The sequence below is a fragment of the Ceratotherium simum genome, chromosome 33 (genome assembly GCF_057802395.1).
Source record: "Ceratotherium simum simum isolate JZ-2026a chromosome 33, ASM5780239v1, whole genome shotgun sequence".
Classification (NCBI taxonomy): Eukaryota; Metazoa; Chordata; class Mammalia; order Perissodactyla; family Rhinocerotidae; genus Ceratotherium; species Ceratotherium simum.
In genome coordinates, this window is record NC_141932.1 from 23477052 (window position 1) to 23501432 (window position 24381).

At 55.5% G+C, this 24381-nt stretch overlaps 1 protein-coding gene across 13 annotated transcripts in view; it reads right to left on the reverse strand.

Annotated features, from left to right (window-relative positions):
* Positions 1 to 24381, reverse strand: part of SIPA1L3 (signal induced proliferation associated 1 like 3) — a 238611-nt gene that overhangs the window by 13207 nt on the left and 201023 nt on the right. For 12 of the 13 annotated variants that reach the window (XM_087421816.1, XM_087421811.1, XM_087421808.1 and 9 more), the window contains 3 exons: positions 14357 to 14578; positions 3159 to 3324; positions 2486 to 2735 (listed from right to left, as the gene is read on the reverse strand). In XM_087421816.1, coding sequence (XP_087277942.1) covers positions 2486 to 2735; positions 3159 to 3324; positions 14357 to 14578 — 638 coding nt within the window. The remainder of the gene's footprint in view (positions 1 to 2485; positions 2736 to 3158; positions 3325 to 14356; positions 14579 to 24381) is intronic. The other variant, XM_087421818.1, reaches the window with a different exon arrangement.

A 24381-nucleotide genomic window follows, 5' to 3' on the forward strand; every position in this document is an offset into this window, starting at 1 on the left:
TCAGTTTTCTCCAGTCCAGAGGTGGACACCTGACACGTGACGGACTGAAAGGCTTGCTCCAGAAGACAGAACGCTGACAAACAATAACCAACAGCTGGTCTCTTCTCAGTGCCTACTGCATGCTGGGCGCCATGCTAGGCGTTTTCCACGAATTAACTCATCTGAGCCTCAGTGTCACCCAGTGAAGAGGGCACTGTATTTGCCCACACTTTACAGTCTAAGAAACGGCGGCACTGGGACGTGACACCTGTGAATCAGGACCTGGGACGTGAACACAGCTCTCAGGACCGGTGGTGCTAGGAAGCGTGTGCTGAATGAACGAATGCTCGGGGAATGACGGCGGGCAGGAGGGACGCCGAGCCCCCGGCCTCCGTGCTCTGATCTCTGGCCCGCCAGCACTTCAGCGCTGAGCTGGGGGCCGCGGCAGCAGCTGCCACAGCCAAGCACGTGATCAGTGGGCACCCGGTGGGAGAGGCTCCTTGGCATGGAGGGCCCTTCATTAGTGAGGCCCAGCCCGGGCGACTGCGTCTCTCCAGCCCACACACGGCCTGGGAAGGGCCCTCGAGCAGCCTCGGGAGAGGTGGAGAGGCCTGGGGGCCCCGGACACGCTGCAGCCAGATGGGACTCTCCCAGGTTCAGGGGACAGGGGAGGCAGATGGGCAGAGAGGTGCGCGTGTGTGCTCTGCGAGACAGAGGGCCCCGGTGCAGTCACCACAGGGACCCAGATGACTCCAGGCCTGCTCTGAGGGAGGCCCCAGTCCAGCAGGGGAGACAGATCTGTTCCCGTATAGTGACAGCCCAGAGTGAATGGGGCTGCGACAGGGACACATACAGCAGAGTGAGCAGGATGGGGTGGGGCAACCCAGAGGGGGTGCCAGACCCAGCATGGTGGGGGTGTGAGGACTTCCTGGAGGAGGTGGCATCTGAGTTGAGGCAGAGAATCAGGCAGAGCTAGTCAGAGACATTCAACTTTGTCTGTGTGGTTTGTGCCTGTGTTCTCTGTGCACACCCCTCTGCCTTGGCCCTCTTGCCTTCTGCTCACTACAAGCCGAACGCCTACCACGTGCCAGGCCCTGCCTTAGGCACAGACAGGGCAGGAAGGCCGAGGGGCAGGGGAGGAGACAGGAGGGAAGCTTAAGGAAGCAGGAGGAACTGTCAGTGAGACCCGGGCCCCCGGGGCAGGGGTGTTCTCTGACTGCTCCCCGCTGGGCGCCCACGCCTAGAGCAGAGCCCGGCCCACAGCAGGTGCTCAAGACAGGGGTGGGATGAAGGCAGCGGAGGGCCGGGCCAGGTGCTCTGCAGTGTAAGACGGGGGAGACGACCCAGCCTGGGGTTTGGGGGAGACTCCAGGAAGGAGCAGTAGCTGAGCGAAGCCCTGAAGGAGAAGCAGGAGTTACCACAAACGTGGTTGGGGGAAGAGCATGAACGGCAGAAGGAACAGCCACGTGGAATGCCCTGAGAAGGGAGACTGTGGTGGACTGGAGGATCTAAGGGAGGGTTCCGTGAGGTGGAGGGGCTGAGACGGGGACCCAGAGTGGGAGCCCTGAAACACCAGGGCAAGGAGTATGGACCCACACACTAGGGCAATCGCGAGCCATGGAAGAATTTTAAGGGGCAGACAGAGCCCTCAAAACAGTCCCAGAGCCTCCTCCATCCCACCCCCTGCAGTGAGCAGGAGGCTCCTTCTAGAATACGGGACACGGCCCCTCAGCCGAAACCCCCGGGGCGGACACCTCTCTGAAGTCGCGATCTGTTTGGACCTGAGAAAGTGGTGCAGGCGCTGAGTATCACACAAAACCCCAGAGAGGTCGGGGAGCACCCACAGCCAGCACAGCAGCGTCTGCAGCGAAGCCACGATCGCTCACACCGAGGGGCTGAAGACGGACCACACACAGCCTCACGTCTGTTTGGGCTGGGTTTTGCTGCTCAATGAGCTTGGCCCAAACCTCTGCATCGCCTTTCAGTTTTGGAGCCTTTGGGGTCGTGGATAAGGGATGACAGGGTGGACGAAGGCTCGGCCGCCCCCAGCCAGTGCTCGGCTTTTTGATGGGGGACATGTGCACAGCACCCCTTCACGGGGGACACTCTGGAAATATTCGCTGGATGAATAAAGGGATGGGGGAGTCACGCCCCCCAAGGGTTGGCAGGCTTGGGGGGAGTCAGGTGAATGTATAAACATTCACAAAGCAATCTGCATGACGCTGGAACCTGGAGGGGGAGCAGCTGACGCAGAACCCCATGCTCAGGGCCCGATGCTGGGCCCCAGCCTGATGTCCTCTCCAGTCTCAGATGACCCCCATCCTCGGGTGCTCCGGACTCCTACGTGACCCCAGGTGCTCGGCTAACGTCCCTTGCTCTGCAGGTGACCCCCAGTGCCCGACCACCAGGCCCCCCGACGCTCACGTGCACCCCAGTTCCCTCCCTCTGCTGACACTAACACATGAGCTCCACGTGGGATGCCCTGCCTCCCAGCGCCCGGGCTCACCTTTCTTCTCGGGGAAGCCATTGCCGGCGGCGGGGCTGGGGCTGGGGCCGCTGCTGCCGGGCGGGAGCGGGTGCTGGTGCTGGCGGCGGGCGGGCAGCGTGCTGGAGGGGAAGGCGCAGGTGCTGGTGAAGAGCACGTCGCCGGGCAGGCCGGGCTCCAGGCTGCCGGGGCTGGTGAAGCCGGGCTCCCGGCGCCCGCTGCACAGGCTCTCGTCGGACAGCGTCCGCTGCAGGCTCTTCTGCGGCGACTGCTGCGGACGGGGCGGACACGGGGCGCGGTCACGGCGCAGCCACGGTCGCCATCCTGAGACCGCCTCCCAAGCTGGACGTCGGCGGCTGCCACCCGCCCAGCACCCAGTTCTGCCCCTGTTTGGTCAGCTTCTCCTGGGGACACCTCCACCCCCACCTGTGGGCCACCTGGTCCTGGAGGGCCAGCGCTGCTTCCACCCTGGGTGCCACGAGGACACCAGAGCCAGTGACAGCGGCCCTTCTGGTCACTTGTGGTACCCTATTTGGGACAATTTCCCCTCGTGCGGCCCAGGCTGGTTTACACCGATTCTGTCCCTGATCAACGTGACACTCTGACTCCCGGCCACGAAGCCACATCCGCCCAGACACGGTGGGCGGGTGCCTCGGGCTGGAAGCTCCCCCGCCCTACCCCGGCGCCCCCGTACCCCCGCGTCTCTGTCCTGCTCCGGCGCCAGGGTGTCCATGATGATGAGCTTCTTCAGGTCGTCCTCGATGGTGGACTTGTAGTTTTTCCGCGGGGAGCGGAGGTCGCGGAGTGACGCCCTCAACCGTGGCTGCCCAAAGACGTTTTTCGTGTTGGTGTCCACCTGCCTGGGAGGAGAGGGTCAGGGTCAGGGCTCTGGGCTCAGGGTCAGGCTTGGGCAGGCTCGAGCTGCTTCTCAAGGTGTCCTGACCCAAGAAGGCTGGCCGCCACTGGGGGATGACCGCAGCCATGTCTGCTTCATCTGGCGAGAGTGTGACAGAGGAGGGACTTCGTCTATTCTCTCTGTTCCCTCAGCCCGCAAGTGTTCCCTGGGCACCTACCCTGTGCCAGGCCTGCTCTGGCGGGGGGCGGGGGGTACAGCAGTGAACATGGAGCCAACCTCCAGTTGGGGAGACCGACGACGAACAACTGAACGGAAGGGAGACCCCATAACGTGAGGCAGAGGGGCTGTTATGGAGAAAAATCAAGCTGGGTAAATGGATAGGAATCGACAGGAATGGAGAATGGCTTTTCTGAGGGGTGACCTCTGAGCAGAAACCTGGAGGGAGGGATCCAGAGAGCAGAAGAGCATCCCAGGCCATGAGGTGGTTGGGCACAAGTGTGATGAGTGTGAGGGGTGGGGGAGGCCCATGGGCGTGGAGGACATGAGGGGTGGAGGTGAGGGGTCTGGGAAGGGACGGGGGGCAGGTGTGCAGAACTATGACCACAGAGGGGACTCGGGGTCACATCTGGGAGCCCCTGAGACTCTGAGCTGGTGAGTGCTGGGTCCTGATTTGCGCTTTGGCAGGATCACTCTGGTTGCTGGACAGGAAAGTGACCCCCATGGGGGTGGGGACAAGAGGGGGGGTGGGAGGCCGTGAGGAAGCTCCTGCAGCTGCCCAGGTGAGACAAGGTGGCCCAGACCAGGGCTTCCGGCAACAGAGGAGGGATGGGGTGTCCCAGAGGGAGCATCCCCTGGGAGAACTGGTCCCTGGGGGTAAGCGCTGGGCCACAGGCAGCAGCCCTCTGACCCAGGTGCCCCAGGGCCCGCCCTCAGATCTCCCCAACCTGGGGCTCCTCATCTGTCACGCGGCATAGGAGAGCTCACGCATCACAACCTGGCTGGGAGGGTCCAGACACGAGCACCTGTGCCCTGAGCAGGGGCCTGGAGCCCCTGACTGCTCCCGGGACACTGTTCTAGGGGGCCTTCCATTCCAGCAGTCGGTCTGGGCCGCTCTGATAACCGTTCACCTAAGGCTGACCAGCACCCACTCCACTCTGCTGCTCTCTCACCCCCTCTGCTGGCCCTACAGGCGGTCATCCCGCGGCTCCCTGGCCCTCGCCTGACCAAGGCTGGCTCCCCTGGGGCACCGTGTCCTTCACTCCTGGGACTGCCCCTGAGGCCTCCTCTCGCCTTCCAACTCTGGCCCAGCCTCTGGACTCGGGTCTTACTTCCCCAGTGAAAATCAGGTCCCTGACCTGAGGTGTCGCCACCCCGCAGGGGAGAAACGACGACGGCTAACAGGGGCGCAGCCCTTGCCGTGCACCAGGCACCAGCCACCAGCCCGAGGGCTCCATCTATGCTCACTTGTTAAATCCGCACAGCCGCTGCCCCGGGAGCCACTAATCCTATCACCCCCACTGTACAGATGGGAAACTGAGGCACGGAGAAAGAAACTAACTATAGGACACTGTCCAAAGTCACACAGCCTGAGAGGAGGAGTCACGACTCCAGCCAGGGCCACCAGGCTGCAGAGCCTCCAGGGGTCACCACCGTGCTGGACCGCCACGTTTATATCACAGAGATGGCCCCAAAAAGATGTACGGGGTGTGGACCGTAATCACCTTTGGTTTAATAATATGCCTTTATATGCAGAAAAAAATTCTGGAAGAAATGAGGGACAACGATTACCTCGGCAGCAGGAGTCTTATGAGGAAGTGGAAAAATGGGGCTTTTTTCATCTGACACCCTTCTGAACTGTCTGAATTTATTTTAACATAATCATGTGTCATAACAATAATAATAAAAACTAGTTTTAAAAAAGCTGACACCTAGGGGCCAGCCTGGTGGCATAGTGGTTAAGCGCGCACGCTCTGCTCTGGTGGCCCGGGGTTCGCAGGTTCAGATCCCGAGTGCCCACCGATGCACCGCTTGTCCGGCCACGCTGTGGCGGAGTCCCATATAAAGCAGAGGAGGATGGGCATGGATGCTAGCCCAGGGCCAGTCTTCCTCAGCAAAAAAGAGGAGGATTAGCATCGGATGTTAGCTCGGGGCTAATCTTCCTCAAAAAAAAAAAAAAAAAAAAGCAGACACCTAGACTTCACCATTTTGTAACTCAAGAAAGAAAAGAGTCTTTGAACCCATGAAGAAATAAGCTGTCTTGGGCTCCTGAGGGTTCTGAAGCCTACATTTTCTTTCTCTTCTCTCAGCTGCCAGCCTTGGGATTCTAACAAAGGAAGGAAGGGAGGGTGGCAGGTTCTTTCTTGTCAGGTCATAGTCCTCCCCAAATTAGAATCCCAGGTCTGGGGTAATTCTGGCTCCACTACAGTGTTCTCTGAAGGGTGTTCTCCAGGCAAAGGAAAAGCTTCAGACCCAAGAGAGAGAAGTAGAAAGAGGCACAGCCCCAGCGAGTACATGCTCCTCCCATGGGAGCCAGAAGGGGACTGATCCCCCCGCTTCCCTTTTGATTTGGCCATTTCCCAGAACCCCCTGCACAGGGAGAACGCGACTGCGCGCGGGCACCCCGCGTGCTGTGCCCGTCTCCTGGGAGAAGCAGCCGACCTTCGGCTCCTCTGCCGCAAGAAACGGGCACTGTCCTTAGGCTCTCCCCTGGGCGGGCTGTAAGGAGGCCTGCTGGAAACGCTGAAACGCACACTCTTTCTGTCCTACTTCTGGCAGTGTGCCCTTCAGAAAGGCCTTATGAACCCGCGGTGCTGGGTGTACAGGACGCTTCACGGGGTCCTGTCTGTGGACACACAATCGGCTGGCAGGGGATGGGCGGAGCCCCACAGAACAATACCACCCAGGCGTTAAAGAGACGTGGAGCTGAGCCACACGACACGGAAAAGCTTCTCCCAGACACGTCACGGGAATAAAGAAGGGGTATGTACGGTGTGAAATCGTTTTTAGCAAACAAAACTCACACACAGTTTAGCTTGGTATACTGAAGTTTACCAAACTCTCAGCTCCAAAGGTGGATATTGGGGACTCACTTTCTAAAAACGTTCCTCACCACAGCCCATGAGGTCTGAAACAATCGCCCTCATCTCCTCCCACACACGCCTCCCAAGTTCCTTAAACACACCAGGCACCCTGCCTCAGGACCTTTGCACTGGCTGTTCTGTCGGCCTAGACTGCCCTCGCCAGTATTCCTCATGACTGGCAGCTTCTCATCCATGCAGCTTAGCTCAATGTCACCTCCTTAGAGAGACCTCCTGACCACTCAACCTTCTGGAGCGCCCTCCCAGCCCAGGTGCGCTCGATCATGAAACCCTGCGCTACTTTCTCACTGCGTTCACCTCATGATGATCTGTCATGTGTACCCGTGCGTTTTCCGTCCCACTCCTCCCACCTCGCCTGCAGCCTTCTGCATTCTACGTCGTGTCGGACCAGGCCCTGCCACACTGTGGGCACTTGAAAGTACCTGTTAAATGTGTATCATAAGGAACTAACCTTCCTTCCAACTAACCAACCCACCTCCCTACCTTCTTCCTTCCAAACTTCCCTACTCTCTTCCTTCCTTTTACAAGAAGCCTAAACGACTTTTATAAAACAGAACAAAGTACAGAGTTACTTTGAAAAGTTAAGCCAAAAGAACATGTATTCCTTCCCCAGTCTGTTTAATTTGTGTTCATTTGCTAAAATCGCCTTCCCAGCTCCCAGGACCTCCAGGACTCTAATGGGGCATTCCTAATTCTACAGTGGAAGGCTGGCTCACTGGAAGAAATCATGCTAGAACCTTCTCCCCCGACCCTCAAATCTGCACCTCTCTCATCTCCTGCAGGTTCCACAGCCTGACACTATTTGTGGGCTGCCGTGACACGCCTAAAGGGAAAAGGTACGATGAAATTTATTTTGGAGAGTTAAATCAATCACTTTTGCTCTTATTCTCTTTCTTCTGGAAGCATTTTCCAATGTATTTTCTAAATTGCAGATCCTAAGCGATAATTTAAAACGGCATTAATTCCGGGTTAAAAAAAACCGGGTTTCTACATCTCTGATCTTTTTCCTTTTTCTCAAGATCTCTGGTCTCCATCACTGTTAGAACCTAATGATCGCTGAGGAGAAAACGGACTTCTCTCTGACCACACAGCAGAATGAGATCACCGTCTATGGACTCATATGGAACTGTCGCCAAGACATCTGGAGAGAAAACAGCAAGCGGAAAAGGCAGAAGTGCAGAGCGAGGAGGTGGCCACATCGATAAATAAAAAGGGGTTCGAGGGACGTGCACGCAGTCACATGCTGGTCATATTCGGAACATTTCTAGAAGGATGCAGGAGAGATGAAACCACGGTTGCTCTGGGGAGAGGGCTGGCCGGGGAAGGAGAGAAGCTTGGTTTTCACTGCAAACCCTTTTGTGCTGGTTTGGTTTTTACTCTGCATATTTTACCTTTCAAAATGCAAATGAAGAAACATCCAGAAGGATGTACCCTCTCTCTCAGGGTTCTGATCGGCAATGGACAAAATCTCCACTTTGCCCATGTCGTCTAAACTGGGATTCTGTCATGTTGTGGAATTAAACCACTTACATTAGAAAAGAAAAAGACAAAAATGACAGAGAAGGCTCTGCACTTAGGACCCAGACAAGAGCAACTTCTTCTTCCAGTGAGGGAAGGGCCCAGAGCGGAAGGCGACCAAAGGCTGCAGCGTGGCTGGGCTGATCCCAGCTGACTCGGAGCCTCCAACTGGGGCGGCTCCCCCAGGCCCGGGTTAATCAAGCTAATTACCACCACTGCCGACCTGCCTGAGCTGGGGGTTCTGCCAACGAGACTGGTGAGAACGCTCACCAGGCCTGCCCCTCAGGCGGTAGGCGGAATTTCCTGGAAGGATGGCTGGGAGAGGCCCGTGGGAGAGGGGGGCAACCCTGCTATGGGGTGGGGCTGGTGGGGAGAGGCCTTCCCGTCCTTCCGTGGCTGCACTGAGCTGGACCCAGGCCCCTAACCCCGAGGAGGGAGAGAGCCCTAATGCCAGGTGTCACCCAGCAGATGCCAGTGCCTGTCGGCCCAGCCACGATGGGCGGGCAGTTCCCTACGACTCACTGAACCCTCCTCACACCACCTCTGGGACGTAGGCACTCTTGTCTTCCCCACCACCTTTTTTTCCTCCAAGATTCACTATGAGCTAACATCTGTTGCCAATCTTCCTCTTTTTTTTTTGTTTCCCTCCTCCCAAAGCCCCACTGCCTGGTTGTATATCCTAGTTCTAAGTTCTTCTAGTTCTGTGTGAGCCACTGCCACAGCATGGCAACTGACAGACAGGTGGCCTGGGTCCACAACCAGGAAACGAACCTGGGCCGCCGGAGCGGAGCGTGCCGAACTTTAACCACTAGGCCATCAGGGCTGGCTCTTGTCTTCCCCTTTTGATCTGGGGAAACTGAGGCACGGTGAGCTGAGGATACTCAGAACACAAGTCTGCCTGACGCTCTGAGCCACTCTGAGATCCACTCATGATGAAAGCAGCTCCCAGTGTGCGTGGATCACGGTAACAGCGGCTCCTGGTGACACGGGCCTGCACCCTGGGGCCCCTGCGTGTCACGTGTGGTTGCATTCATTCCTCACGGTGACAGCGACAGGCAAGTTCTACCGTCACCTCACTCTACAGGTGAGGGCACCGATGCTCTGAGACGGTCTCAGCCAGCGACGACAGAGCGGGACCTGAACTGAGGAGGTGTGGCTCAGGGGACTGCTCTTGACTGCAGGTGTAGGACCACCAGCAGCAACAGAGCCCACGTCCTGAGCGCTCACTGTCTCCCAGGCCCGGGGCTGCCCCTGTTATGCTTGAGGATGCCTGGGGCCTGGGTCCTCAGGTGCGACCCGTGGGCTTGACCCCCAAACCACCGCTGCACACTTCAGGCAGCACACAGAGGCTGTTCCCGAGGGCCTGCCTCCCCGGCCCCAGGCCCTGGGTCTGCGGGGGCAGGGGCCAGCGGGGCCTGAACACGCGTACCTCGTGACAACCCTCCATGGTGTTGCTGACTCATTTCACACTCAGAGATGAGTGGTGGCAGTGTGGCCCTTCTCTGGAAGAGCAGAGGCCCGTCCTCGGCTGTACCAGCCTTGTGAAGCTTTGGGGGAGGCCCAGGGGCCACCGGCCTGCAGGGGCAGCGCCAGCCCTTTAACTAGGTGGAGACCAGCCCGTTGGGGACGAGGTGCCCAGGACGCTGAGGAGGCAGGGCTGAGGGCCACTGGTTCCACGTCCTCCCCCATCAGCCTGGAAACCCCTTGGCCTAGTCACACCCTCACCTGCTAAGCCCTGGGCACCTTAAACTCGGTGCTGGGGGCCTCACGTGGATTAGCTCAGCGAGTCCTCACAACTCTGGAGGTAGGGACTGTCATCCTAGTTTAAGGAAGGGAAACTGAGGGGAAGGCAGCCCACAAGGGAGTCCCGCCCTGACTGCACGCTGCTGGGCCCCTGTAATGGCTGGGGGAAGGCAGGCCAATCAGTTGAGAGTCCTGGGACAAAGTGGTCAAGACAAGGCTTTCTGGGATCTCCTGAGGCAGAGGCCAGCCTGCCCCCACCGTTGGCCAGGGCCTGTGGAAGGGCCGAGTATGAGGGACCCTCTGTGGCAGATGCTCTCGGTCCCCTCAGCATATGGATTCTCCAGCCTTCCCCAGCTCACTCCATCTGCTCGTCAACAAACAGAGCACACGCCCAAATACGGGGACACTGTTTCCTCCGAGAAATTAGTCCTCAGAACACGAGGCACCGCCTCGCATGGAGTCCTGAGTCTCTCACACGATGAGGTGTTGTGTTTGTCATCTTGCTGGGTATCAATCTGGCTCCACCACTTCTAGTGGGTGACCCGGGCTAAGTACTTCTGTCTGTGCCTCAGTTTCCTCATCTGGAAATGGGGATAAGAACAGGATCCCTCTCGTGGGGTCGCCGAGAGGATCAATGGGGCCAGGTCTCTACAGCCTGAGCGGAGCAGCCCCATGTTGGCCGTTACCCCTCCTCTGGGGGATGCATTAGAGGTCCCTGACCAGAAAAAGGAGGGAAGAAAGTTACTAGAGGGGCCGGCCCAGTGGTGCAGGGGTTAAGTGCGCATGCTCTGCTTTGGCAGCCTGGGGTTTGCAGATTCAGATCCCAGGCATGCACTGACGCACCGCTTGTCAAGCCATGCTGTGGCGGCGTCCCATATAAAGTAGAGGAAGATAGGCATGGATGTTAGCCCAGGGCCAATCTTCCTCAGCAAAAAAAAAAGAGGAAGATTGGCATTGGATGTTAGCTCAGGGCTGATCTTCCTCACAAAAAAAAAAAAAAAAAGTTAGATTTGGTAACTACTCCCGGGGGATGAGTTCATAATACGCGGTGACCCTGTGGGGACAATTAGAAAACCAACAATCACATTTGCAGTGATTAACCTTAACTAACTTAATGAATACGGGCAGGTGACTTAACCATCCTGGATGGACCTCAATTTTTCTCACCTGGGAAACAGGATGCCCAATACCTAGACTTCACTGTTTAGGAGTGAGGAGCAAATCAATGAATGCAGGTAAAGGGTGAATGACATACCCAGCAGAGCAGGTATCAGTCAATACAGGTAAACGTTATGCAAATAAGGTCTTGTGGCTTGGGATAAAATTTCAGCAACAGCACCACACACAGATGAAAAAACACATGCTTAATCTCAAATAATTTAGTTGGGAGTGATGACAACATCTTCTGGAAAACTAGGTTAGGTGACTCAGAAGTGTCTGTAACAAAGACGAGACACCACTTCCAAAATGCTCGGGGAGAGTTTGAATAAGACAGCTTTGTGAAATGGGAGTGTGTGGACAAAAGCAATCATTCTAAATTAGCATATTATCTTATGCCTGTGATTTAAAAAATATATCTATAAATTAATAAACATTATAAGAATCCATGAAACTACTTTATTTGCGTCCCCAAATATTTTATAGTTTACATATGTTTACACAAACACACACACATGAAAAGGCTTCTTGGGATTTTATCATTGGGAAGGGGGGTGGTTGTTTAGGGTTGTCCTGTATTTGGGTGTATTTTCTGAGCACCTACTACGTATAGGGCCCTGAGTGGGGCTCAGGGTGTCTCTGGTCTCCCAGAACTCTCAGTCCAGTGGGGGCGACAGAGGGGAAGGAAGTCACCAGGAGATGCCCCTCTGATCTGCCCTGGGGTAGGTGCCACGGAAGGGAAGAAGCACAGGTCCGCGGCGGGCAGGAGCCTGGAGTGGGGTTGGGAGGGCTTCTCCAAGGCAGGCATGTCTGTGCTGAGACCTGGGGGTGGTATTATGGGTCCCCCCAAAAGATACATTGAAGCCCTAACCTCGAGAGTCTCAGAGTGTGACCTTATTTGGAAACAGGGTCTTTACAGAGGTAATCAAGGTAAGACGAGGCAGTCCGGGTTGACCCTGATCCAGTGTGACAGGTGCCCTCATGAAAAGGGGAAACGTGGACACAGAGACACGCACACAGGGAGGACACCAGGTGAGGATGGAGGCAGAGATCAGGGTGATGCATCTACAAGCCACGGAATCCCCCAGATTGCCAGTGAATCAACAGAGGCGTGGAGCATGTTCTCCACGGCCCTCAGAAGGAACCAACCCCGACACCTTGACCTGGGACTTCTAACCTTCCGCACCCTCATGAGACAATACATTTCTGTTGTGAAGACCGCCGCCTGGAGTACTGTGTTAGCACAGCCCTGGCAAACTAACATGGGGGGCAGAAGTGAGCCAGGCGCGGGTGGGGGACCCAGGCAGAGGGAACAGCACTCATGCGGGGGAAGCGCGGCCAGAGCAGCCACCATCGTGAGGAGCATGACAGGGTCACTAGGGCCCGAGCCTCTGGTCACCCTGAAAGTGGGGCCTTACGGTACCCCACGGGGTTGCAGTGGGAATGAAGCGAGATGCACGGCTCATGCCCTCATGACGGCGCACCCAGAGTGCCAGGCAGGCCACTGGGGTCTCGTCACCAAGACAGTGCCACCTGCTTTCCCGGGGGGCGGGGGATGGGCAGTGGAACAGAGAAGTGACAGAATGACGGCAGGGGCTACGGAAGGCCCCTGAGGAGGTGGCATCAGACTAGGCCTGTCTGGAGCCAGCCCGAAGATCTGGGGGAGCCCCCCAGGCGTTGAAGAGCCACTGCCACGGCCCCGAGGGCGGCCTGCAGTGCGGCTGCAGCGGAGGGATGAGGGGGCGCGGGCGGACACGCGGGCAAAGGGCGGGGGCGATCGTGCAGGGTGGACGGGAGCTTGGGCGAAGCGCAGGGCACACCAGGCCTGGTACGTAACACGTGCTCGGTAAACGTGAGCCTCCCTCGTTAATCCTGGGAGCCGGGAGCCGCTGGAAGCTTTAACCAGGGGGAGGGAAGGACGACAGCCTAGTTTTCAGAACGCCCCTGGCTGTCAGTGAGGTGCGTGAAGCGGATCCTCAGGGTGACTCCAGCACGCTCGCCTGCTGACATCTCCAAGGACCCCGTTTGTCTCCTTATGAACTCTGTGTCACCCCCACATTTGAATGGCCCCATCCAGGTCATGAGAGATGACATTACAAACAACAGGAGGAAGGAGGTGAGATCCTCTCACACCCAGCAGAGAAGGAGCCTTGGACCGGGGTTCCCAGGCTCTGATCCAAGCTCCATCCCTCACCAGTTGCGTGACCCTGGGCCTCAGGGGCCTCATCTGTAAAATGGGGCAAATAAGAGGTCCACCTCTGTTGGAGCTGTTGAGGATTCAGTGAACTAATTCACATGCAAGAACTCAGAACCGAGACCGGCACACAGTGAGTACTCAATAAACGGTGGATACTGTAGTCACCTACCTTAAAAAAGCAAAGACCGCCTCTTAACTGCATGCCCGCTTCTCTCTCTTTCGATTTACAGCCCAACACCTGAAACACCTGCTTATACAACTGCTTCCCTTCTCTCCTGGCCCCTCCAGTCACCTCCACGAGGCTCAATCCGACGCCCAGTTCTTGGACTCAGCCCAGCTGAGCGCTCACGGCCCACAGCCACGGGCTCCTCCGCGGACTCTCTGACCACCGAGGGGTCTCAAGCCCAGCTGTACCACCTCACCTCCTCTCTCCCCATACTCTCAGCCTCCGTCAGCTCCTCTGGCCTCGTGCCTTTATGCTGATGACACCCCAATCTCTCTCTCCAGTCGGGCCTCTCCCCGAGCTCCAGACTCCTTACCCGCTCCGGAGCTCTCCTCCAAGCCTGCTCCTCTCTCGGCCCCCACCTCAGCTCAAGGCAAATCTGCTCTGGAGGCTGCAAGCCCTGGAATCATCTTCAACCTCACTCTTGCTCTCACTCCACATCCAACCTGCCAGTAAACCACGTCTGCTCCCATTTGAGAACCTACCCTGAAGCTGCCCTCTTCTCCCCTTCCTTGGCCTCCATCCCGCTCCAGCCCGGACCACCCCAGCAGCCCCTCGCTGGTCCTCACGGGCCACGCCCCACACGCAGCCACAGGGACCCTGTCAACGTCCCCTTTAGATCATGTCCCTCCTCTGCTCCGCACCCTCCCGTGAAGCCATCTCCCTTCGAGCAGACACCAAAGCCCTTACATGTGGCCCACAAGACCCGCCACGATCTGTCCCCATTGCCTCTCTGACTTCGTGTGCTCACACTGCCCCGGCCACACCGGCCTTCCTCCCACAGACCAAGCACGCTCCTGTCTTAGGACCTTTGCAGCTGTCATTCCCTCTGCCCGGGCATGTTCTTCATCCAGATACTGCACAGTGCTAGCCACCATCTGACCTACTGCCTGCTTTTCTTAGTTAGCCTATTTGTTGTCTGTCTCCCTAGCTGGAATGCCGGCTCCCCGAGGGCAGGGACCTCTGTCCACGTGTTCACAGCTGTATTCCCAGTGTGTAGACTGGCACAGCGTCCTGCTGAATGAGTGACAGAGGTGTCACCCCCTTCCCCACCTGGGCTCGGCTCCGGCAGCGTCCCACAAGGTGTCCAGGCACTTACTTCTTTGGGTCAGTGAAGGGGAGTGGCCGTGGCGGGGGCTCGTCTGTTCTCTTCCACCCCATTGGGTGCTTATTGCGCACGGGCTGCTTGGAGAAGAAGGACTTGGGGACGGAGGCGGAGAGCTGGAAGGGGCTGGGCTGGGCCAGCTGTGAGGGCCGGGGAGTCTCTGCGCTGGCAGTTTTGTAAACCTGAGCAGGATAGCCAGCCCTGGAGCTCATATCACTGCAAAGGGAAAACGAGAGAAATAAACGATTGAATCCATTCCACGTTTCACAAAACCAAACTGTTTAAATTTACTCTTGGGAAAGAAAAAAATCCATTCACACAAGCGAGTCACAAATACATTCCTGCTATGGAAAATTCCAACAGTACAGAAGCCTATACGGAGAAAAGGTGGAGTTGCCCGCACAGCCCCCAGTCCCATCCAGGAATGCCCTTCTAGCACGTTTGGTGCCTCTATGGGAATCTAGAAAAGTCACTGCCGTGGGCGGACGCACCCCAAGATTCCGTCTCCTGGGCACAACACACACAGCTGAAGGTGGGGGTCCCGCCCCCCTCATGGTTAGAGGTAACCATGGTTTACAGCTTGCTCTGCTTCCTTCTTAACCCCTTCCTACGCATGCAAATATACACGTGTGTACAACCAGAGAAACAGCACCCTTTGAGGGGTGGGTGGAGGACTTACGTTTTTATATAACCAGGGTCATGTTAATACATTGTTCTGCACTTGTGGGGGTTTTTTTTTTTTTTTTACTTAAAATATATCTTGCCATGTAGTCTCTTCATTCAAACACTGTTTGAGTACCTACAACACACCCGACACCATTCCAGCTGATCTAATCAAAACCACAGCTCAATATCCCAAATGCTGGGTTCCTGTGGAATTAATGCTGCAGGGAACCTCGTGCGGTTAACTAGGACCCAACTCTCAGGGACCCAGCTGCTTAGCCCACTGAGGCAAATCAACGTTCAAAATTTTTAAATAAAATTCCAATTCCATTTCAAGCAAGAGGTATTTACTAAGAAAACTGATACCCTTGGAGTGTAAGTCAATAAATCCTTTTTGAAGGTCAACTTAGCGATACGAAGGGGTGGGACTTTTGACTATGGCTGAATGAGGGGACTGGCAATCTTTTCTCCAAAAAGCACAAAATTGACCAAAACAAAAACCATTTCAGCACTTTGGAAACTGATCAAGGGCATACAACAATTGAAGAAACATTTATGCTTCAAACACTGCTGAACAGAGGAAAGGAAACTGTGGCGTTTTGGCCTGAGCCTCTTCCCGTTCTCCAGCCCAGCTCAATGAACAAGGAAGTTCTGCCACCACGGAACCTTTGGGACAGTGCCATGCAAACCAACATAAGTGCAATGAATTTCAGAAGCACAGAGAAAGGAGCAGAAGAAAGGGTTGAAGAAATAATGGCTGAAAACCGTCCAAATTTGGTGAAAAACATTAATCTACACATCTGAGAAGCTCAATAAATCCAAAGCAGGATAAACACCAAGACATTCGAATCTAGAAAAACAGGTGAAAGTCTAAGACTAAGATCATAAAGTCTTGAAAGCATCAAGAGAAAAAGGATTCGTCACATACAGAAGAGCATCAATACAAGCAACTGCTGACTTCTCGTTTGAGACAATGGAACGGAATTATATTTTCAAAGTGCTGAAAGAAAAAACGGTTAACCGAGAATTCTATATCCAGCAAAACTATCCTTCACAAATGAAGGCAAGTAAAGATGTTTCCATACAAACAAAGACTGAACGAATTCACTGCTAGCTCATCTGCCTCGTGAAGTAATAAAAGTCCTGAGGTCGAAAGGAAATGACTTCAGATGGTGACCTGAATCCATATGGAGAATGAAGAATCCAAGATGGTAAATTTGTGGGTTGGAATAAAGGACTCTGGATTTATGTTTTCTTATTTCTTCTCTAACTTCCTTAGAGATATAAGATTGTATAAGGCAATAATAATGACACCATATTGTTGGGTTTATAACACAGATGGACGTAACACATATAACAAAAATAGCACAAACGAGGGGGAAGGGAATGGGGTTATACTGGAGAAAAGTTTCTATGTTTTATTGGAATTAAGTTAGTATTAACCTGAATTACACTGAGAAGATGCATATTATAATAGCTAAAAAAGTCAAAAAAATCAAGAGGAATCCAAACAGTACACTAAAATACATTTATTCAACACAAAAGAAGTCAATAAAGGAAGAACAGAGGAGCAAGAAAGATAGTACACATATAGGAAACAAACAGCAAAATGGCAAATGTAAATCCAATCACTTTTCCATATTTACATTAAATGTGAATGTTTAAACATCCCAATCAAAAGGCAGAGATTGTCAGACTAAATTAAAAAGGCAACCTCCAACCATACATGCTTTCTACAATTTAGCGACATCTATTAACAGGGCCAAGGATGTGCACTGGTTGGGGGATGTCCAGGGAGCCATGGAGCACATTACACCAGGAGCGGACTTTGGGGTGGTCAGGAGGCAATGGCGTCTGAGCTGAGCACTGAAGGATGAGTACTGTCAGTCTAACACCTGACCTCCTTGAAATCCACGTCACAAAAAAGCCTGCACAAGTCCACGTAGGCACATACAAGGATGGTCACTGCAGTGCTGCGTGTAATTAAGAGAAGCTGGAAATGGCCCAAAAACCTTTTTTTTTTTTTAACTTTTTTTGTGTGTGTGAGGAAGATCAGCCCTGAGCTAACAGCTGTTGCCCATCCTCCTCTTTTTGCCAAGGAAGATTGGCCCTGGGCTAACATCCATGCCCATCTTCCTCTGCTTTATATGGGATGCCACCACGGCATGGCTTGACAAGCAGTGCATTGGTGCATGCCCGGGATCTGAACTGGTGAACCCCGGGCCACCACAGTGGAGTGTGCGAGCTTAATCGCTATACCACTGGGCCGGCCCCTGGCCGGAATGTCTTTTAATAGGGGATTAAGAGATCATTCCAAGCATATCCGTATGATCAAAAACTATGCAGCTAGTGCAAAGAATGAGGTAGATTTCTGTTTATGGACGAGGACAGATGTCTGAGCTACAGTAAGTGGAAACAAGGCATGGCACAAAGCTTGACTCGCTTCTTTTTCTTCTTTTGAATGTCTATACGTTGTATGATTATTGGTCTTTTTCACAAAAAGGAGATGCACAGTGTTTTCCAACTGTGGGTCATGAAATCAATTCAGTAGGTCTTGACCATTATTAAGGGGAAAAAAAAGAAATAGACTAGGATAAAAAATGTCAGGGTACATCACGTGAGTCTGTGAAATTTCATTCCGCATGTCCACACTGGGTGTAACGTAAAATGCTTTTCCTGTCTTGGGTAATTGTCAAAAATGTTTGAGGGGCTGGCCCTGTGGCGTAGTGGTTAAGTGCTCATGCTCCGCTGCTGTCGGCCCGGGTTCGGATCCCAGGCACACACCAATGCACCACTTGTCAAGCCATGCTGTGGCAGCATCCCATATAAAGTGGAGGAAGATGGGCACGATGTTAGCCCAGGGCCAGTCTTCCTCAGCAAAAAGGGGAAGGTTGGCATGGATGTTAGCTCAGGGCTCATCTTCCTTACAAAAAAAAAAAAAAAGTTTGAAAGAACTGGGCTGGTAGAGATTTGGAGAAAAATCTCAGGGAGAGTGTAGACTAAAAGATTATCTCTGGAGGTAGTAATGATGGGGGACATACACAGAATAAGTCAAATGAAACCCACATAAGTGGCACGGGGTAAGAAGGAAGTGCCATCTGACACTTAGTCTCCCTCGTCGAGGCAACCTTGGTCCACCCTTTCTTCTTGACAGACAGCCCATGCATACACAAGCACATGGGTGTGAGAGGGAGCCTGTACTCTCCCAACTGTTCTTTGTAAACTAAACGGCAGCGCATCATGAGCTTGCTCTGCACTGGCTTTCACCTCAACAGTTACGTTCTGGAGCTCTCTCCATGTCAGTCCATACAAGCCCCTCTGTCTTCAATGGCTGCAGAGGGTCCACTCTATGAATATATCCCAATTAATTTTAACCCTAACTTTTACTTTCCACAGTACATACTTCTCTACCTTGTCAACAGGCATGTTCAACTTTTGTGAGCTGAAAAAACAAGAGATGATCTTAAACAGGAAGGGAACAAAGATGAACATCCTTTGTCTGTGTTTGCCAGCCAGGTCCATCCACTGCCTCTTTCCAGATGGGCTTGCCCTTCTCCAGGCCTGTGGCAGGCACTGTGGTATCATCCTAATCCCCCCACACTCTGTGAATATAGGCTGATTTTACTGGCCCTTGTTTGAGGAAGGTGACCACACACCCAGCCACAGGGCAAATCCTGATTGGCTGACGCTACTTGGGTTGGGGTGGGCCTGTGAGACACGGAGTGTGCATGCGGACTGTCTGCTAAAAATCAAAGAACCCTGGCAGAAAACATCACCTCCTCTTCCACTGGACACTATACTATCTGGTTGAATGACAGCCACTTTGAGACTGTGAGGGGAGGCAGCCTGTAGTCCAGTGGGGGCAGAACAAGAAAAAGGGGAAGACCCTGGGTCCTTGAGTCAATAAATTACCCAGTCCTGGGGCCCTCTTAACCCAGGACTTCATGTTCTGTGAGATTACAGGCTTTCACCAATGGAGCTGGAATATTCTGTTACTTGCAGCCAAAAGCATTCTCATGACGGTCCCCATCTTCAGCCTCTACGAGCCTCAGGAACGGAAGCAGGGCCTCAACAAAGTACTAGTCCCTCGAACGTGCTGTGCATCTCCACCCAGCCCTGCGAGACAGGTGTCCGTGCTGCTCCCCCGACCCAACTGACACACCGCTATCTCCGCTCGAGTCCTTTCCCCTCAATGAGTCTGTTTCCTCCTCTGAGACATGAGGCAGCAACAGCCTGCCTCACAGATCATATGTGCAAAGTGCTGGCACAGGCCGGGCCCCGGGAGGTGCTCCCCGAGCTGCAGTTGCAAAGGGAGGTGGTGTGTCTGGGGGCTAAAATCTCCGGGCTCAGCAGGACTGGGGGTGGGGCATCCTGTTCTGCGCTCCCACTGCACCCTCACCCAGAAAGGCTCTGCATTTCTCCGTGTTGTATCTTAGAGGAGCATTTAAGATTTTATTGGAGTAAAGGGTTTGTGGCTTAGAAAACAGCTGAAAAACCACAGGCCAGGTGGAGAAATCACACAGCTGCGTGGGCACGTGTAACGCTCTGGGCTGCCCAGCCCTGGGGGCTCTGAAGGGGGCCTGACGGGTGGCGCAGGCACAATGGAAGCTAGACCCCTCTCTCCAGGAGGAAGAACGGTGGAGCAGGTGACAGTGCTGACAGCACCAAGCCCGGCCCTGCTCTCAGCATCCTACAGATGTCTCTTCCTTTAGTCGCCCCAGCAACCCCATGAGATAGGCTTTACCACCATTCCCATGTCTCAAGTGGGGAAACTGAGGCCCAGAGAGACTAAATAACTCCCTACTTGGCCTTGACTGCTGGACCAAGCTCACCCTCTCTCCCTGGTGCCCGGCACAGGCTTGAGAGTCAAACCAGTCCCTGCATATGGCTGGGATTAGGCTCCAGCGCAGGAGCCGGGAGCGGCCACATTCCACCCCGTGGCCTGGGAGCAGAGGCGCAGGTCTTCCGAGAGCGGAAGCAGACAGGACAAGGGGTCAAGACTCACTGGCTCAAAACTGAGGTGGAATCCAACCCCTGCTCACCACCTCCACCAACCACCACCCGCCTCTGTCATGTCAGTGGCCTCCTCCTTCCCCCTTGCCCCCCAAAACACAGCCAGAGGGAGCCTGTGAGCACCTGAGTCAGACCACGGCCCTCTTCTGCTCAGGACTCGCTGGCTCCACTGCATCAGGGTAAGAGCCGGAGTCCTCCCCGCGGCCCACGAGCCCCACACCATCTGGTCCCTCCCCTCTGCCCTCAGCTCCTCCCACTCTCCCTCTCTCTCACTCTGCTTCGGCCACATGAAGCTGCTCCACGAACATTCTAGAACATCTCCATGTCAAGGCCTGTGTTTTGCTTCCCCCCCCGCCCCCCGCCCTGTCCCCAAGATCTCTGCAGTGTTCCTTCCTTCCCCTGAGTTCCAGGAGGCCTCAGTTCCTCTGCCCGAGCTACAGTGACTCTCCGAGCAGGCCTGTCATGTGTGACCACAGCCTCCTGGCTAACACAGGTGGTGGGGGGGGGGGGGACGACCAGTGGACCCCAAGGCCCTCACGTTACCTTTCGGGGCTGTGTCCCCAGAAGGGCATCCCCGAGACCTCCAGCACAGCCCCGGGAAGCCAGGCCACATGCTTCCTGCCTGCTCGGGAATGCCCGGCCTCTCAGCTCCATGTGCAGCAGGGAGCCTCTGATTGCCCCAAACAGCTCTGACGAATTGCTCTGGAAACCCAGGAAGCTCTGGAAACCCAGCAAGCTCTGGAGCTTGTGCTGCTCGGAGGAGGGCAGGGGCCAGGTGGCTGCCCGCCTGGGATCGCTCAGCCCACGGCGGTGCCCACAGCAGGCCTGGTGCCTGGCGCTGTGCCCGGGAGCGGGCTCCCATGATGAGCGTCTGGGGGAGAGTCTGAAGGCACTGAAGTCATCGCGGGCACAAGCTGCGACAGGCTGCAGTGGCTCCCATGCAGGAGCTGGAGCGCCAGGGGCGGGGAGGGGTTTCCCTGTGTGGGCACGGTGGGCCCACCCCTCTCCCGCAGCCCTCGGACTCTGCCAGCAAACTCACTCCCCCCACCCCGAGACAGTCCATCTTCCCCAGAGTAGCCCAGAGTGAGCTTTCAGAAACGTTAAGTCAGAAGATGTGCTCCAAAGCCTCCCGTGGCTCCCACGCCCTTCAGATCAAACGCCAGCACCTGACCACAGTCACTCCCGCCCACCCTGCCAACCTGACCTCCTGCCACTCTCCCCTTTGCCCTGGCCACTCCACCCCCTTGGCCACACGACTAATTCCGGAGCACTGCAAAGGAGCTCACCCTCAGTGGCTGGGCATTCGCTGTTTCCTCTGCCTGGACTGTTCCCTTGCTTCCTACAAAATACCACCTCCCCCCAGAAGCCTTCCTGGACCTCCACCCTGTTCGGTTTTTCTCCCCAGCCCTTAACCCCACCTGGCATGTTAACATTACATGGTTGCTCAAGCATCTGTCTGCCTGCCTCACTCTCTCTCCGGGAGCATGTCAGCTCCACAAGGCAGGGACTCTGTGCCCTGCTGTGTCGCCGTGTCTGAACCACTGCCCGGCACACGGGTGCTCCGGTGGGCAGTGAAGGTAAGAACAACATTCCTCCCAGGCCCGCCCGGCCCCGCTCTCCTCTCCAGACTCTCAACGCTCCCCATGCAGCCTCCTGACACTCAGCAGTTGCCCCACCTCTTAAACAGCTCGCTGGCACTGCCCTGGACCAGTCTCCTCCCTCTTCACGTCCCGCTGACGCACCCACAGCTGCTCTGTCCTCCCATCCAGGCCCCCTCCTTCTCACGCACACCTCGGCCTCGGCCCCACCCCTGAGATTTCGCCTCCCGGGCCCCCAGCACCATCTCTCAAAACATAAATCTGCCCCCGTTACCCTTTCCTCCGAAACCTTTCCTTGCTGCCCGCGGCTCTGAGGATCAGATCCAAACTCCATCATGGGGCTGACAGGGCCTTGTGTGGTCTGGCCCCTGCTGCCATCCCAACCTCCCATGCCAACATGGACCTAGCGAGCCAAGGGGCCTGTGTTCAGTGACTGATGGCACCCACCCTGCTCCCCACCTCAGGGCCTTTGCACATGCTACTCCTTCTCATAGCTACATCCTCTCCACCCTCCATCCTCCTCTTCTCTCTCTCTTTAAACTGTAAAATAGCCCATATGCAGCAAAGTGTACAAAACATACATATAACCACATGCCAGACCAAGAATATATCATCAGCCCCCTGAAATCTATTCACCTGCTCCCTCCTCCTCATCTCTCTCATCCCTGGCAGCAATGCCCCCCGCACAGGAAATTATCCTCGCCCCCAGGCTAGATTAGACACCCCCTCCAGCCCTGCACCATATCCACTCTCAGACCCCAGTGGGGCTCCTCGCGGGCTTTCCCCAAGCATCATTCATTCCTTACTTTTGTAACTGTTGGCTTGCCGTCTCCCCTGGCACCCCGTCTGCCCGCAGCACCCAGCAGAGGGCCGGGCATACAGTAGGCGCTCACTGTGTGAATAAACACCAAGAGCTGTGCTAACAAATAACAAAGTGCTGTGACGTAGAGCCCAGGCAGCTCTTGAGCACTGTGCCCGCCCTCGAGGGGCCGAGGCTGGGCAGCAGGCTGTCAGCGAGCTAGGCCCAGGGGAATGGATGGAGGACAGCAGACGCGGGGCGGTCAGGCCGGCAGCAGGCAGAGGCCCACGTGGGCCCCTTGGGCCCAGGTCTGACCCGAGCAGGTGCTGGGCGACCAGGCAGGGAGCTGGGGCCCGCTGAGATGGGAGGATCGTGGGAGGACCAACGGAGCGAGGGGGCAGGACGTGCACATCTCTCTGGACCGCTCTGCCCCCAGCTCCCGGGCTCTCTCCTCCAGGAGAGCCCCTCCCACACCGGGGTCAGGCCCCTCCTCGGGGCTCCCACACCCCCACATCCCAGGCACTTCCCTCACCCCGGCCCTCACCACTCCGTGCGGTCACTGCCTGCGGCCAGGTCTGCCTCCCCCACCGGACTTGGAGCCCTGAGAGGGCAGGCCTGGGCTGTCCTGTCACCCCATGTCCCCAGCACAGCCTGTCACAGGCCTGGCTCAGGGGAGACATTCTGAGTCTGAGGCAGGGCCTCATGTTTTTTATACCATCCCCGCGCGATTCTAACGGCGGCCAGGCCTCAATTGAGTTCCACAGCCAGGCCGTTGGAAGGGCTCTACACATCAGCTGGCTTAATCCTCACCGCATCCCCCTGAGGGAGGTATGTGATGTATCCCCATTTCACGGATGAGGAAACAGAGGCCCAGAGAGGTTCAGTCATTTCTTCAAGGCCACACAGCCAAGACAAGACAGGGGGAGGGCTTGAACTCAGGTGGGCTGGAGCCCACACTCTCATCTCCCATGAATGTGTTTCTTTAAACCAACTCATTTAACGTTCCTGCACCTGTCCAAGGCAGGATCTGTCAATCAGGGGAGGGATGGATAACCCTTTTCCTAATATTCATTAAAGCAACACATATCCATTTAAAATGAAACATTTCCCTCCCCGTCCCACCCAAACCACCTCGAGCACCCCATTTTGGGAAATGCATTCCCCAGAGCGCCTGGTTGCCTAGGAGAAAACTTCAGGAAGCAGCTTAGAAGGATTTGCAATTAGCCTCAATTGTCTGCATGCAAACGAGAACTCCGCGCAGGGCCCTCTGCTGTAGCGGCTCCTCTCCCACTCCATTCCCCTCATTGCCGGGTTCGGCAAGCCCTTCTCAGGACGCGGGGGGTTGGGGGGTGGTCTTTGACATCTGTCTCAGCGATGATCTGATTCTCGTCTGTCTCCATCAATGGACAGCGGGCTGAGGTGAGGGCTGGGGCCTCTCTGAACGTGCTCATTATTTCTCCTCAGCTCCCAGCCTCGTGTCTGGGACATAACAATCCTCGAGAAATATTCTGAGTGAAACAAATGGATAACTTAATAAACGAAGAAGCTGTTGAAAAGAGTCCGTGAGTTCGAGAAGCAAAGGAGATGGAGATCCCCGCTGGGGGGCCTGGACGCCGGCTGGCCCCTGCTCAGGGTGGTCAGGGAAGGGGAGGGAGGCTGTGGCCTCGGGGGTCACAGCACAGTAATCGCTGCCTGGGGCCACGGACCTGTCAGCGGGCCGAGGCTGAATCCAGAATGATTTTTCTGTCTGCATTTTTCTGGGAGGCGGCTCGTTGTCATCTGATTCTCAGAGTGGATGCGGTCCAGACTCCAAGTTCTGGTTCCTCGACACCTGTTCTTTCTCACTCACTCCCCTGCCTGTCTCTCTAGTGGTTCTCAAAGCGTGGTCCCGGGACCAGCAGCATCCGCATCTACTGGGAACGTTGTAAAAATGCGTATTCTCAAGC